The 16,067-nt window shown below is 58.5% G+C and overlaps 1 protein-coding gene across 1 annotated transcript; it reads right to left on the reverse strand.

The window, feature by feature from the left end:
- Positions 1-1,644: 1,644 nt before the first annotated feature.
- COPE (COPI coat complex subunit epsilon) lies at positions 1,645-15,995 on the reverse strand. Its single transcript, XM_032867733.1, has 10 exons — positions 15,818-15,995; positions 12,023-12,085; positions 10,703-10,803; positions 7,972-8,124; positions 6,678-6,731; positions 6,134-6,215; positions 5,028-5,183; positions 3,114-3,182; positions 1,974-2,048; positions 1,645-1,849 (listed from the first exon to the last, which is right to left on the reverse strand). The coding sequence occupies exons 1-10, from the start codon at positions 15,941-15,943 to the stop codon at positions 1,802-1,804; spliced, it is 927 nt and encodes a 308-aa protein (XP_032723624.1). The 5' UTR covers positions 15,944-15,995; the 3' UTR covers positions 1,645-1,801.
- Between the last annotated feature and the right edge of the window lie 72 nt (positions 15,996-16,067).

Consider the following 16,067-nt stretch of genomic DNA (forward strand, 5'->3'; position numbering starts at 1 on the left):
GCAGGCAGAAGGGGCCTCGGGGATCTTCAACTAGCTAACTATCTGCACCCCCAGAAGTCTGACTGGGCCTGTGGTGCAGACCTGGGCCTTCCAGCTCCCCCACCTCCTCCGCCCTCCCACCCAGCACTATCTGTCCCTATCTGGTCACCATGGTAGCCATCAGTAATTCGAGAGGAGCCCCCGCCCACCAGCCCAGCCCCAGCGCCTTGAGTTTCATCTTGGGGCAGCCAGCTGGGAGGCCACCAGCCCGTGGGTACAGAGCAGAAATGGAATGTGGCTCCCCGTGCTGGCAGCTGGGACCTGACAAGGGGCTAAGGTCCCAAGGCTGGCGCCCCTTCCCTGTTCCACCCGAGGGCAGGCCTCCTCTCTCCGAAGAGCTCATCTCCAGGCCCCCCATCCCCACCCCTGCCGGATGCCTCTGTCACTCTCTCCGCTGAGCCCCTCAACAGGCAGGGAGGGGATGGGGTGGGTCCTGCCCCTGGGAATCCTGAGCTCTGCATCCTGTCCTGGCCACCAAGCACCAGGTCGCAGGCAGCCACCTCTGAAGTGGATGAGGCCAGACTCCTGCAACACAGGTCTTCCCTCCTTCCTGGGAAAGGCCCAAACACTGACCTAGGGTCACAGGGCACAAAGCCCTATCCAGCTCAGCGAACCCAGCACAGCCGCAGGGGCTTTGCACTGTTCATGCTGCCTTGAATGAATGCTGGTCACGCCCATCCCTCGAACCTGGCCTTGCAGATCCTTCTAGTTGTTTGGATGGTGACCTCATCTAAGAGGCCCAGCCAACAGCTCTCCCTTGCTGGCCTACCCTCATCTAAGAGGCCCAGCCAACAGCTCTCCCTTGCTGGCCTACCACCGTCTCTTGACAAGAGACGCCAGCTGGTGCCCTGGCTTTCTCTTTCTCTCTCTCTTTTTTAAGATTTTATTTATTTATTTGACACAGAGCGAGAGATATCACAAGTAGGCAGAGAATCAGACAGAGAGAGAGGGGGAAGCAGGCTCCCTGCTGAGCAGAAAGCCCAATAGGGGGCTCGATCCCGGGACCCTGAGATCATGACCCGAGCTGAAGGCAGAGGCTTAACCCACTGAGCCACCCAGGCGCCCCAACCCTGGCTTTCTCTTATGGAAGGGTGCTTGCCATGGGTTTCTCCAGGTAGACAGCGCAGCACTGTGGCCCTCCTGCGCCCACAGCCCGACAGCAGGTCTCCATCTGGGCCAAGGACCGCCCACAGGGCAGCAGCGAGGAGCAGGGGACAATCTGGAGGGGCGGGGGATGGAGAGAATTTGCACCCAGAGCACATACACTGCGCATGTGACTGAACTGAGGCCTGAGTACTTCCTACCTCCCTGGCCACCTACAGGCCTCCCTGGGATACTGCCTTTGAGCTCTGATGCCCCTGGTGATGGTTGTCACCTCAGTTTCCCTGGGCGCCATGGGGGCTTGGGAGACACGGCTGTGCCACCCAGACCACCATACGGTGGTTGTCTGAGGGGTGGGAGTCTGCACATCTGCTGCTCACAGGCCCTGGTCTCCAGGGGAGCCCCTCCCAGCAAAAGCCCTGGGAGGACAGTGCCCAGAACCCTCCCTTCTGAGCCTTGGTTCCCACATGTCCTTCCCAAAGTGGCCACAGCAGACACAGACCGGGGGGGGGGGGTGTCCCATGGTGGATACATTTATTGACAAGAGGGGGCTGGGCTGGGCTTCCAGCCTCTGCTTCTGGCCAGAACAGGTGAGAGCTTGAGGAGGGGCGCCCAGCAGGGAGGGCGGCACACGTTGCTGTCCCCTGCCTCGGGAACAGTCTCATGCACTGGGAGCGTACTGTAGCACCAGCCGGTCAAAGTCGTTCTCCTTCAACATGATGGGGGAAGGGGGAGAAACAGAGAGAACATGAGTCAGGACCCCAGTCACCTGCCTTCCCTGGCCCTGCCCGGGTGTCTGGGGGACCTGGGACAGACAGTCTGCCTGGGCTCACCTTGGCCTGGTACTCCTTGATGAAAGGGTGGGACCGGTGTGCGTCCTTCAGCTGGGACAGGTAGCGGTTTGTCACCTGCAGGGGACAGGAGGCCAGGTAAGCTGAACGGGGGCTGGGGGGAGCCAGGTGCTGCTCACATACAGGGCAAGGGGAGGGGTGGGAGGGTAGGGGAGCTTCCCAGCTGACCCCAAGCAAGATCTTCCATCTCCCATCACCTCCATCACTCCACCCGGAAATCTGGCTGATGATGGGACCCTCAGGGTTGGGGCAGAAAGAGGAGACAGGTGGCACGGAGCCTCTGCTCAGCACACGGTGGAAGGATGTGCCGCGGGGCTCAGTGAGTGGGGTGGGAGGGACCCAGGCCCAAGGAGGAGGCGGACAGCAGGTCAAGGGGAACAGGGCTGGGAGGGGAGGTAGGTTTATTCAGGGCACACTGTGCAGAGAATCCCCAGAGATCTTGGCGCTGGAACCTGGACCCCAGACAGAGCCCTTGCTGCCAGCCTCTCCCCTCCTCCTCAGGCCCACACTGACTATATGGGGCAGGGGCAGCTGTCTCCCCAAGCCTAAGGGTCCAGTGCCATCTCCGGAGTGAGTGGGAGAGTTGCTCTATCTGCTATACTACGCTAGCCCCGAGGCCACCCGGGGGCCCTGCTACGGGGATGGGTGCCAGACGGCCAGGAAGCCCTGGGGTGGGTCCCTGGCCAAGTGGGCCAGTCAGCCACCTAAACAGCTGGCCCCTAGAGTTCTCCCTCCCTCCGGCCCTCAGACAACACGGGCTCACAGGGATGGCTCCCCTGGGCCCCTCTTCTCTGTTCTTTTGCCCAGCGACCTCCCGGAGGTGGTACAGATTGGGGGCCCGGCTCAGCTGGCCCTGGCTTAGGCACGCTCTGAGACACGGACCACTAGTTCACACAGCCCACGGGAGCAGCCGACCTACAGCCTCAGCACCCGCAACACCAACTTCGTAGCGACCCTCGTGCTGATGGCAACCGCACCTGCCCCACCCCGCCCCGCCAAAGAAGTGGCTTTCTGCCGGAGACCCTGAGCTTCGTCCAGGGCTAGGGCCACACCGCAGAGACCTGCCCACTGCAAGCTGCTGCCGTGGAGGCCAGAAAACCTCCCTGAGCCAGGGGGCCCTACCTCGGGGGGCTTGCCCAGGTGCTGCGACAGGACGACGAGGTTGATCAGTGTCTCTGGGTGGCCACTGTCCTGGAAACACAGGAGACGCCAGGTGAGCGGGGTCAGCTCCCCCAGGCCCCCAACTCGGCCTGTCCACCCCCATCTCTGGTGGGAAACCAGCTCCTGTTGACCCAGGGTAAAGACAGGACCCACGCAAGGTCACACCCTCAGAGCTGGGGCAGGGGGCAGGGCCGGGGGACCCAAAGCATGTCCACTGGCCACTTCGCAAGGCCATGACCTCAGGGCCCCCTTTCTGCCTGGGAGGCAGTGTGGTGGCAAGGGGGGGAGCCCCGGCCCTCACCCGTCTTCCCGCCTCCCCGTAGCAGCAGCTTCCCCTCAGCCCGATGTCTCATCTGTGGGCCGGGATGAGACCAAGCCCCCTTGTTGGTGGCAGTCTTTGAGGAGTAATTTATCACACCAATGGCAAAGGAGCAGAGCCCAGCCCCAGGTGGCCCGAACACCATCACAGGCAAGCTGTCCCTCTCACTGCAAAAATGAGATCTGAGACCACAGGGCAGACCCCACCCGCCCCTCTGGCTCTCTAGGGGCCTTGGCAAGAAGCTGCCGGGAAACTACCAGAACATCCAATCGGGTGACTTTGCCCCGCCCACCCACATGGGGCGTTGAGGCACAGGGAATGCAGGGAACTGGCCCCAGACCCCCTGGGGCAGGAAGGCAAGACCGCTGCAGGGAGCCCTGACCACGCACTCGGAACAGAGACACAGCAACCTGGACGCGAGGTGTCGTAGGTTCGAGGGATTGCATAGACCCCAGCCTCCTGCATGGACCCGGCTCTGCTCCACTGCTGCCCCTCTCCAGGGCGACTCAACTACCCCCCACCTTAGTCTCCTCGCGGAGGTTGTCAAGAGGGACAATGGCACGTGCCCATGGAAGCAAAATGAGGGGAACGCCAGAGGAATGGGAAGGACAGTGGAAAGCATGGGGTGGCCCAAGGCACCGGGACAAGGGAGGCCGTGGCACGGCAGGGAGAGGAGGGGGTCAGGGCCACAGGTAGCAACCTGCCCCAGGCGGGATTTCAGAGAATGAGGACAGATGGGTGTCATTTCACTGGGGACCCTGCTGCCTTCTCCTTCCGGGGCAGAAACCTCCCACCAGGCCAGACATTCCTGACTGTACCCAGCAGTCCAGCTAAGGTCCAAGCCTGTCAGGGAGGCACAGCGGCCAGCACAGACACAGGCGCCCTGGCAGGCCAAGGAAGCTCCACGTGGGCAGCCCAAGGAGCACCCAACCGATGGCCCCTGGCCTGTTCGTGATCTGCAAACAACCTCCTGATGGTAACTCAACCCCTTGCACAGGTATGGGGGAGAAAGCTTCCTATTGGTGTCCTTTTCTCGTTACATCAAAAAACGTTTTCCAAAAATGGAAAAAAACTTTGACATTTCCTCTGATTATAAAAATAACACACAAGACCTCATGCGTCAGTTGGGAGAAGGCAACAGGGGCTGCCCTGCCAGGGCCTCACTAGCGGTCCCTCTCCTAGACCCAAAAGGCCCAGGCAACGCCTCCCATCGGCAGCCCGCTCTCCCCTTGGCAATGAACAGCGGGCATCTCTTCCAAGTACCCGCTCAGGGGAGAAGTCACATCAAGAGGCCCCCAGACCAGGCAGCCAAGACCTTTCTGCTCAGCTCAGCCCTGATGAAGTCCAAGCCGATGGGAGCCTCCCATTTCCGAGAAAGGCCACAATCAACATTTCTATTTACAATCCGAAATCTTAGCTGATTTGCTATTAAAATAAATTCCCACATCACGTGCCAGGCCCGTGGGGTCTCCCTCTGCCCGGTATGCCTCTGCAGCAAGCCCTGCGTCCCCTGCCACCCCCGCAGGGAGCCGCCGTGTGGGCTGGGCCTGCTGTACCTTGTCCAGAGCCTCCTGGAGCACGCCTTCAGCAGCCTCCCATCGGCCCTGGGCCATGTGGCAGGCCGCCTGCCCATTGAGCAGCAGCAGGGTGGACGAGCACTTGTCAGCCATCTCCTGAAAGATGTAGTAGGCGTCCTGCAGCTTCTCGCCACCCTGCGGGGATAGTTTCAACATCACCGGTTTGTCACCCTGCTCCCCAGCCCTGCCACCACCTGCTCCCGCACACAGCAGGGTGACGCCAGCTGGCACTTCGCAGAAGTGATGCCGTCATGGCCAGCGCGCAGCAGGCCGTCCCTGGACCCCTCTCTGTCACCGTCAGTCCGGGTTCAGAATGAAAGGTTCTGTCTGCGTGCTAGAGACGCGGCATCACTTACAGGGGAGCCTGAGACCAAGATGGGCTTGTGAAAACACGCCGAGCGGGTGAACAGCGGGCAAGGCTCCCCCCGCTAAGCTGCAGGGACTGGAAAACAGTTAAGGTGAGGCCTCAGCCCCCAAGGCCAGTACAGGCGCATGCGGATGGGGAACACATTTTAAGCAGCCATACAAAAAAAAAAAAAAAAAAAAAAAAGACAAGAAAAAGAAAAGCTCAGAGGAAACCCAGTGCCAGAAGCCAGAAAAGGGGCCACTGCCGGCACGCAGGAGGGGCAAGGCATGGGGGAGATAGGGGCTGGGCGCAAGGGAAGGTGCACGGGAGACACTGGCCACTACCCAGTGCCAGGAGCCCAGGCAACAAGCTGAGTGGGAGCCAAGGCCAGGGTCAGCCCTGGGAGGCTGCACCGCCAGGCAGGCCCACTAGGTCCATCCAGTCTGGTCCCAGAGCCCCCAGCTCATTTGCTCTGGCTCTGGCCAAGATGCTGGGTTGTGAGGAGCCGGGAATGGGGCTGCAGCTGAGCAAGGTGCGAAATGTGCCAGGGCGCACTGCGTTGGGGGTTCCCCTAGGGGACAGGCCCTGAACCCAAACGAAGGAGCAGGTCCAGTGCGTCCACAGAAGCCTGTATCAGCACTATCCCCCAGGGAGCGGCCAGCGGTGGATCCAGGGCGCGCCTCCCACCTCCCGGGTCTTTGATGTTCCCTCATTCCCCCAGCAAGGCCCAGGGGCTCACCACAGCCAGATTGACCCACGCGGTGGCCAGCTGGGTGAGGGTAGCGTCCTCGTCCTGGTCCTGCATTTTCTTAAGCTCCTTCCTGGAGACAGAGGAGAAGGGTAGGAGGGAGCCCCCCGCATTCTGCTCATGGGACACATACTGGTGCCGGCTCACGGCCCTGACCCAGCTGCCCCCACTGCACACTTGGGAAGCCCACCCCAACTCTGCAGGCCCCACCCTTCACGTCACAGAAGGAAACTGAGACAAGGACAGCACCATCCCTCATCCCAGGCAACACCCTGCAGGGAGGGGCAGGCAAACCAACAGTGTGTCACCCCCATGGGCTAGAATGAAGTGACTGGTGAAGCAATTGTAATCCTGATGCTCTGGGCCTTCAGAAAGGGCCCAGGGAGGGTCCCCAAGCTGAGTGCCCCCTAGCAGGAAGAGGCCTGGCGTCTGGAGAGCATGGCGTCCTGCTGCTCTGACAGCCGCTGCTCTGACAGTCTTGACGCTGTGGCCCCAGCCTGGGAGCCACAGCTGGGGACTCGTGGGAGAGACGTACCGGGCGAGGTCCAGGCGGTCCAACTTCAGCAGGATCTGCACGGTCATGGCCATGCTGTGGGACAGACAGGGAGTCAGCCAGCACCCTCACCACTGTGCTGCTCATTGGGGCTCACTCTGTGTGGGCGCCACCTCCGGGAACATTCCTAGGAGTCCCTCGGCCGCCAGCCCTGCCTGGCCGGGGGCGATGCTGAGCCACACTGGACTGACCCAGGCTCTACGCGCTGGGCCAAGCCTCCCACAGTTTCCCGGGGCCCTTGCTTCCCCATTTCACCACTGAGCACACGTGGGGCTGGAGTTTTCATCAAGTCCCAAGTCGTCCCACTCTGACTACCCTGAGACTGGGCAACATATCTGTGCCCCAATCCTGGTGCGAGGGGGACACTGGCCACCACCCAGTGGCAGGAGCCCAGGAAGCGAGCTGAGCAGCCAGACCCAAGGTCAGCCCCCAGGGAATGCTGTGGGTCCAGTCACAGCGGGGCTGCGAGGGGCAGGTGCTCACGTGCTCCGGGTCCCACACCTATGGCTTCCCTCTCTGCCTGAGAGCTGTGGCCACTGCTAATGTATGAGTCACTCGCTCCCTCGTCTCCCCGCCCAGAGCAACGGTGTAGGAGTCTGAGAAACAGTTACAGAGTCTGCTGCTTTGTAAGCTGTGCGCTAGACCTATTTCTAAGCCGCCACAAATCCCTTCCTGGATAGAGGGGAGGCCAGAAACAGATACAAAAATGAACCTGTGGGGACCAACCAACCAAGGAACAACAGGCACCCAGAGAGTTCACAGGGGAGGGCAGTCGCACCCTCCAGGCCGGAGCCTGGACACGGCGCCCTAGATGAAGCACTGGCCCAGAGTCACCTCCTAGGGCGGGGGTGGCACCCGTGGCACGCTGCCAGCTCTGGAGTCCCTGAATGGGGGCCAGCATCAGGGGAGGGCCTGGGGGGACGCGGGGAGGACACAGAAAGGCCAGGGCCCAGGAACACAAGGCTCCGTGGTGGGGGTGGGGGTACAGAAACCATGGGCAGAACAAAGGTGCTTTCTCCTCTGCCTTCGGGAACAGAGGGTTTCTAGCCATGGGAGCCGTGTCCTTGGGAACAGCAGCCCAGCCGTGCAGAAAGGAGTGTCTCCTGGACCAAGAACGGGAGCTGCAGCCTGAATGGGAAGCCTGGGCCCCACCGGTCTCTCCCAACAGACCCCCACTGTTCCCATGACAACGGCCAATGAGGCCTTGAGCAGCCTGGAGACCAGAGGGGCCGCTCAGGCCTCCAGGCCTTCCCACTGGAACAGGGAGGACACTCACCACTCCAGGCTGTCCCCCTGGTGCAGGGCACGCAGGGCTGCATCTGGGTTCTGGTCGTGGAAGTAGATGGAGGCAGCCATCAGCAGGAAGGTGGTGTTGGTCACGTCCACACTCCGACTCATCTCTCGGTCCAGCTCGGCCACAACGGAGTCCCTGCGAGACACGGCTGCTGAAGGTCTGCAGCCAGGGGTGGGCGGCAGCCTCCCCCCTGTGGGAGCAGACGGGTCCAGAGAGGGGGGGTCAGGCCCCCAGGGGAACACAGCAGCTGCAGGCAGAATGGGCCCCTTGTGGGATGCCTGGGTGGCTGAGTTGGTTAAGTATATGCCTTCAGCTCAGATCATGATCTCCAGGTCCTGGGATTGAGCCCCATGTTGGGCTCCCAGCTCAGCAGGAGTCTGCTTCTCCCCCTGCTTGTGTTCTCTCTCTCAAATAAATAAATAAAATCTTAAAAAACAAAACAAAACAAAAAAAACAGGCCCAGCTGTTGCCATCGAGCCCCACTGGGCACCAGCTTCACTGCCTTTCCACATGGTACTTCTTGCCCTTACAAAGAAAGACTGAGTCTGGGTGCTTTCAGTCCCCATGAGGAGGTGGGGGGCAGGAGGGGCCATGTCCACAGAGCAGCACAGACGACTGCTAGGCCTACAGACCTCCTGGCCCTCAGAGACAGGGGGCTGTAGTGTCCATACCACCCTAGATGTGGAGAGACAGACTGACTTGCCAGGGTCGCCTCTCTGGGGACAGGAAGCCACACAGATAACTCTCACTCTGGTGACATCGCTGCCTTCTGCTGCAATGGGCAGCTGTGGTGGCCAGCTGCTCTGGGCAGGCGGGCAGCGTGTGGGCTGGTGGCCGGGCTGGAGCCAGAGCTCCGCCAACAGCTAGGTCCTCCACAGACCACAGGACACCCAAACCATGATCTGTTTAACCAGAACACAGAGCCCAAACCCCTTGTTTCAAAAGGCTGCTGAGCAGTTGATAGAAGGGAAGAAGAGCCGGGCCCCGAGTCACCGCTGGACCAAAACTGCTGTTCAGGGTCCACAGGATCCCCAGAAATGTGTGCATGTCACTTGGGCTGCTCGGGGGCCACTGGCCAGAATCTGCATCTAAGGCCCTGGAGGATGGAGACACGCCTGTCACTGTCCTTGTGACCACCAAGGTGCCTGAAGGACAAATGACTTCAAACCCGAGACTATCTCCCACTCCGCACACCCCGAGTGTGTGCAGGGCGTGACACAGGGTTGGCACAGGAGCCCTTGCAGCCACCCCACGACGTTCCCTGCCTGGTTTGTGGCACCAGGACTAGACACACCGCCTGCTGTTGTTGATGTGATGGGAGCATCACACGGTGTTACTTTAACACAACACCAGTCACCTGCAGGTTCTGGGACTTTCTCCACGGCCTGCTTGCCGCGCTGGCTGTGGGGATGCCAGGACGGACACACCCTGAACCCCTCCGCCTTCCTGAGCTCCTGCCCCACGGCAGTCCCTGCTCCTACAAGGTCCCTGGGTCCCCTCCTCTTCCAAAAGGAGAACAGGGCTTGTCACCTTGGCTCATGAAGTGTGGGGAGGGAGAAAGGACAGCCTCAGGAGCCTGCCTGCCTTGGCGTCCTGGGGCTGCTGTCACAAAGCCCTGCAGACCCAGAAGATGCAAACAACGGGAACAGACTCTCTCACAGAGAATTCTATAAGGCAGAGAAGTCCAATATCCAAGTGTGGGCAGGGAAGGTTCCTTCTGAGGCCCCCGAAGATGAATCCATCCCAAGCCTCTCTCCTGGCTTCAACTAGCTGCCCACAGTCCTTGGCACGCATTGGCTTCTGTGTCATCCCGATTCTGCCTCCATCTTCACGCATGCCTCCCCTCTCTACCTTCTCTGTCTTCTCATCTGTCTCTAATGAGGACACCAGTCCCGGATTCAGGGTCCACCCTACATCCAAGATGATCTCAAGATCCTTACCTAATTACATTTGCAAAGACCTCATCTCCAATGATGCTGCATTTATGGGTTCTGGGGATCAGAATCTGGGGGCCCCCATTCAGCTGTCACTGCTGACAAGTAAATTCCCCCCAGCCTCAAGCTTCAAGGGCCAAGGACCCCAATCAGGAGACAGGGACAGAATGCTGCCCTTCGTCAGGGCTGCAGCCAGGGGTCACAGCAGGCGGTCTCACCCACACCTGGGAACCAAAGACAGCCTCGGTGGCCCATGAAAGTAGCATAGTATCAACAAGGTCATGATTGAGTCCTGGTATCTAAGAAGTTCCACTAGGCCTTTCTGTGAGGCTCCTTGCTACTAAGAGGGATGCTCCAGGGTGGTGGTGGGGTCTCAGGGCTGGGCAGGTGGGGAGGTGGGCAGGGGGGCGGGTGGGGGAGGGCAGGTGGGCAGGGGAAGACCCACAGAGTGGAGCGTTTCCCTGTCCTGGGCTAGGCTGTTGCCCTACCCCAGGCACCCTGTGGGGAGGATATTTGAATGTAAAACTTCCTAACCCCAGGGGGCCTCAGGACCAGCCATTCCTGGGCTGGGGAGACAGCACAGAGGACCATGGAGCCTGCCGGGTCATGCTGGTGCTCCAGGCCTAGGCAGAGGCAGAGCCCATAAGCACCGGGGCAAGTATCCCAGCCAGCCATACAATGAATGGCTCACACAAATGCCCCAGCAGGGTAGGAATGCCCTGAGACTCAGGGACCTGAGAAGGTGGGGAGAGATGTCCACCCGGCCCTCCCATCCTCACCTCTGGCTGTCGTTGGCCAGGTACTCAGCAAACATACGCACCGCCTGGAGCTCAGGGGCAGAGGAGGGCTTGATCTCATCCAGGACCACACCATACTTCCTCTGCAGTCAAGATAAGCATGTTGTCAGTTTGGCCTGCTCTCCCCTGTGGGGCTCAGACCTCAGCCCCCAGGAACACACGAGAGCTTTTTAGGGCTCTAGGGGCACTCTGGCAGAGCCTGGACACCTGGAACCAGTGGCTTCCCCCAGAACCCACTGCCCGCAGGGGCCCCTCAGCCTGCCAGGGCCAGCCCTGCCACAGGACCTGCTGCGAGCCAGCATGGCGTCACCTGCCACCTGTCAGGCCACAATGCCCACCACTCTAGCTGGAGACCCCAAGAATGAAGTGAAGTGTGGGGCCCTGCCAGCTCCGGGTGGAAGGCATCGCCCAGGGGCTGGGGGTCTAGGCATCAGGACACACACTCCCTCCCTGCTGATGCTCAGAACCAGTGGTGGTGCTCACTGCTGGGAGGCGAACTGGAGTCCAGGGCCCATTTTCACATTCCTTCCCAGGTGGTTTTGATGTTTTTGCTGCCACCTACAGGTGTCCTTTTGTATGTATACATTCACACGCATACATCACAAGGAGATCCCGAGGTACACCAGAGCAGCCCCTCTGCTGGGGGCCACATATACTGTTCATGGTAAGGGCAGGGCACGGGGGCAGGGTGGGGAGGGTTGGTCAATGGGAGGGCTGGGGTCCCATCAGGCTCCAGAACACTCCACAGAGGGAAAGATGTGAACAGAAACTAGGAAGCCACCCAGGGCCTGACGTGAGGTGGAGGCAGCCGCGGAGCCATGTGCCCAGGACAGATCACGGTCCAAGGCTGAAGATGGGGAGGAGAGGCAGGTGGGAGGCCAGCTGCCAGTGGGCCTTGGCGGGGGAGGCCAGGGCAGGGCACAGCTCGGTCTGTCTACATCATCTGGACTGCCTGCATGGCCAGTGCAAGAAGAAAAGCTGCCTGTGGACTGCAGGGGGTTACACAGGATTCTCTTTACTATCTACTTGCTTATTCCAAAAATCTAAAGCTGTACTAAGCAAACAGAACCTATTGATTACATAAATAAAGAAAAAAAGGGGGAGAAATCCCTCTAATGGTCGTTGGGCCTGGTGAGTCCACAACCTCGGGAACACAGCCACCTACTTGTGGAGGCCACACTCCCTGCTCAGGGTCCTGGACTCTGTCCTCCTTTGTCTGTCGTCCCCACCCCAGTCGCTGCCCAGCACTCTGTTCCTTTACTCTCCTGTCCCCGGGGCCTTGGAGGTCACAGGCCCACTCACCTGTGCAAGGTATGCTCTGTAGAGGAAGACGTCCCTTTCTACATCTCTCTCTGGGCTGGAGGGCTGCAGAGAGATAGGGAGACCGGTCAGGATGCCTAGAGCTGTATCTCAGACCTGTCCTCAGGGGAGGCCAGGAGCAGGCAGCTTCCCCAGTGGCTGCAGGGCCAACATCCCAGCCCTGATCTTGTCCCAGACCATCACCACCCCAGGAAGGGGGTTCGATCCTTACCCGCATCCACCCAAGTGAAGAAAGTGGGGCACCCACTCCAGCTGCATGGCAAGGGGCCAGGCTGGAGCCCATGCCTTTAACCACTGGACATGCGGCCACTAGTACTGACAGGTGCCCCCAGAGTGCGATGGGTCAAAACAGAAGCTGCTTAATGATGAGGGTGGTCCAGGATGTCGGTGGGGAAATGCCCCAGCGCCTGGGTTTGTAAAAGTAGAGAAAACAGGGGCGCCTGGGCCGCTCAGTTGGTTAAGTGTCTGCCTTCAGCTCAGGCTGTGATCCCAGGGTCCTGGGATTGAGCCCTGAATCGGCAGTCCCTGCTCAGTGGGGAGCCCGCATCTCCCTCTGCCCCTCCCCTGGCTCATGCTCCCCGCAACCGAAATGAATAAAATCTTAAAAAAAAAAAAAAAAAAAAGGTAGAAGAAAGAGGCCTGGGAGGATTCCCATCCAGAGGCCAATGGTTGATTCTGAAGAACCGATGGGACCCAGGAGACGTGCAAAAGGGACTTTACTTGTGGTAACAAATACTTCCATGCAACCTGTTATTGTCCTGTTTTTGTTCCAAAACACGTTTTAATCATGGAAAACGGAAGAGACAAAGGTCTGCCTCACTCAGAGGAGAGCTCAGTGGGGCTGCCCAGGGAACAGTGACTTTATCTGTATCCAGCCTGGGACACGCTGCTCGGCCCCGGTGCCTTGGAGCCGGGGAGCCCTGCGGAGGGGATTTCACATGCTCATTCGGGGCCTGTGGGAAGCCCCCTGAGCCCTGGCCAGGCCATGAGGCTATGGGGGACATGGACCAGAGCCAGGAAAAGGGGAAGTCTCGTAAGGACTCGGGCAGAAGCTGCGTGATGAGTGCTGGGCCGAGGATCTCCAGATCCGAGAAAACAGGGATGGCATCTTTCTGAGCAAATACTTCCCTGCCATTTGTGGCTTGGGGAGAGCTCAGCAGAATTACCTGAGAACAAAGCCAAGAGGCCCACACCCACCAACGCTGGCAGACCCCTGAGTGGCCCCCGACTGACCTCAGACAGCTCCAAGGTGCAGCCAGTCCTGAGGACAGTAAGTACCATGGCGGGGTTGGGTAGTGATGGGATGAGGGCCGCCGTCAGGATGGCCCCACGAGACCTGCAGCTCCTTGAGGCTTCCTGCACTCCTTCGTCCCCAACGCCAGGCAACACCTACCATCTTGTGGGCACTTAGAAATGTCTGACAAATGAGGATATTGTCACGATGGTGACACAGCACTTCATCCGATCAAGGGCAATGACTCCCCATGTGTCCCACGTGGGGTCACCTCAGCTCGGGTCTGTCAGAGATTGCTGGGGCCACCGTAATCAACTACCATAAACTGGGTGGTGGGAAAGAACAGAAAATTATCCTCTCACAGTCCCGGAAGCTAGCAGCTCGAATCAAGGTGTCAGCAGGACCACACTCCCACCAAAGTCTCCATGGGAGGATCTTTCCCGGCCTCTTCCAGCTTCTGCGGGCTCCAACTATTCATTGGGTTGTAGTCCCCTCCCCCCGATCTCTACCTCCATCTTCTCTGTCTGCCTCAAACCTCTCTTTGCCTTTCTCTTAGAAGGCATTTTTTTTTAAAAGATTTATTTGACAGAGAGAGTGAGAGATCACAAGTAGGCAGAGCAGCAGGCAGAGAGAGGGGGGAAGCAGGCTCCCCGCTGAGCAGAGAGCACGTTGCAGGGCTCAATCCCAGGACCCTGGGATCATGACCTGAGGCTTAACCCATTGAGCCAGCCAGACGCCCCTCTTAGAAGGCATTTCTCATTGGATTTAGGGCCTATCTGAAATCCTGGCTGACCACATCCAGATAGTCTTTACTGAATTCTATCTGCAATGATCCTCTTGCCAAATAAGTCATGTTCCCAGGTTCTGGGTGAACATATCTTTCAGGGGACACCGTTAAACCCAGTACAGGCTGCCCAAGAGGGTTCAGGTAGCTCATAGACCAAAATTAAATCGCACTGAATGGCTCAGTGGGGACAGTATGCTCATTCTGGATGCAACAGGGTCAATGACATGGTTTTGCGCCAGTGCATGTTTCCCACTTCACCAAAGAGGGAGCAGTTCCCCAGCTCAGAGGCTGGGTTGCAGTGTGCCTCCACCCGCGGCAACTGCCAATCTGGTTTCTGTGACTGCTTCCAGTCCCTGAGTACAGCAGGGCACGCTGGTTCTCCCTTTCAGCAGTGACGGAAAGTCTGAACAATACGACAGGAGAAGATTTGCCCCCTTAAGCACTCAAGCTATTACACATTCACTCCGTTCTTTACTCATCTGATATCCCCAGGATATCAGGCTATGTGAAAATTAATAAAAACAAAACTTGAAAATAGAATCAGGCGGCCAAAAGGGGGAGCTCTCAAGCCAGGACACTCCAGGTCCGTGACAGACCCCAACAGAAGAGAGGTACCATGAATTCCCCACAGGAGGATGAAAGATCTCCTTGCCTGGCAACTGGCTAGCCAAGGAGACTGTCACAACTCAGGCAATGAGAAGCCACTGGACTCTGAGCTGCCAGTTTACTCCAATGGGTTTTTGTCTATAACAACCCCTCTCGATTCCCTTTCCCCTGTGAAAGAGGAGTCCTCTCTGTTCTCTGGACTTGCCCATGGTTTTGCCTAGGTTACACATCCCAAGATGCAATTATCCGTTAATCCCCAATGAACCCATTTTCCTAATAAAATAACTGACTTTTCTTTTTAAGGTTAACAAGGAGGGGAGCAAGACCCTGTCAATTTCACGACTCCTAAAGAACCGCCAGTAGTTCACTCTCAAAGTGTCAGTAACGTCCATGTCCCTCCCTAAAAGTTCCTGCAGAAGGACCTGCTGCCCCCTCTTGTCATCCACTAGCTGGGCCCTGCCTAGCAGAGCTATTTTCTAGCTCTCAAATAACCAACCTCATTCCCATCACTGTCCATCACACCACCCCCCTGACTTCTTGTTTATGTACTTGTTTACTGTCTCCCTGAGGAGCTTAAGGTTTCCAAGAGACCTCGGAGTTTTATCTATTTTATCACTGCTTTGACCCAGCACGAATACACTGCCTGGTCCACAGAGAAGCTCAATGAACAAATGAAGGAAGGAAAGAAAGAAAGAAAGAAACGAATGGGCAAATTTGAGGAGAAACAACCCAGCTCGTGGAGCAGGGTAATGTCGAGGAAGCCATTTCTCTCCCGAACAGCAGTGTCAGCATCGTAAAATGAGAACAAACAACAGTTCCTACTTCACGGGGATTGAGGGTATGGTGGCATAAGCGGACTCTCCCCAAGTGACAAATACTACTATTATTACTACAGAGGCATAAACACCTTCCTTACTCAAATACCTTCCACGGCGCAGAACGAGCTCTGAGTGAGAAGTATCAAAATCTGTCACAGCTTTGAGTTTTGTCAAAGGTCAGGGTAACTAACTCCCCACAGTGCTCTGAAGAGATACACTGGTGGGCAGACGCCACGAGAAGAAGGAAGATTTTATAAAAATAAGAGAGCGACCAGTGGCCACCTGGAAGCGTCTTTCGCCACCATCATCCCCTCGCCCCCGAATGGCCGCACCTTCACCCGCTGCGCCTCGTTAATGCACTGCTGGTAGCTGCCAATGTAGAAGGCATTCTTCACGTCGAACAGCTCGTCCACTTCTCCAGAGCCGCCGGTGGCCGGGCCGGGAGCCGGAGGCGCCATACCGCTTTGGTCCCAGTCGCTCCTCTTCCGGAGGGACACGTCGACCGGAAGCAGAGTGTCACCGCAAGGCGCGCTGGGAATTGTAGTTTACTCGTTTCTACCTGATGATGAACCGAAGGGAGTT

The sequence above is a fragment of the Lontra canadensis genome, unplaced genomic scaffold, assembly GCF_010015895.1.
Source record: "Lontra canadensis isolate GAN:19392208 unplaced genomic scaffold, GSC_riverotter_1.0 scaffold35, whole genome shotgun sequence".
NCBI classification, from domain to species: Eukaryota; Metazoa; Chordata; class Mammalia; order Carnivora; family Mustelidae; genus Lontra; species Lontra canadensis.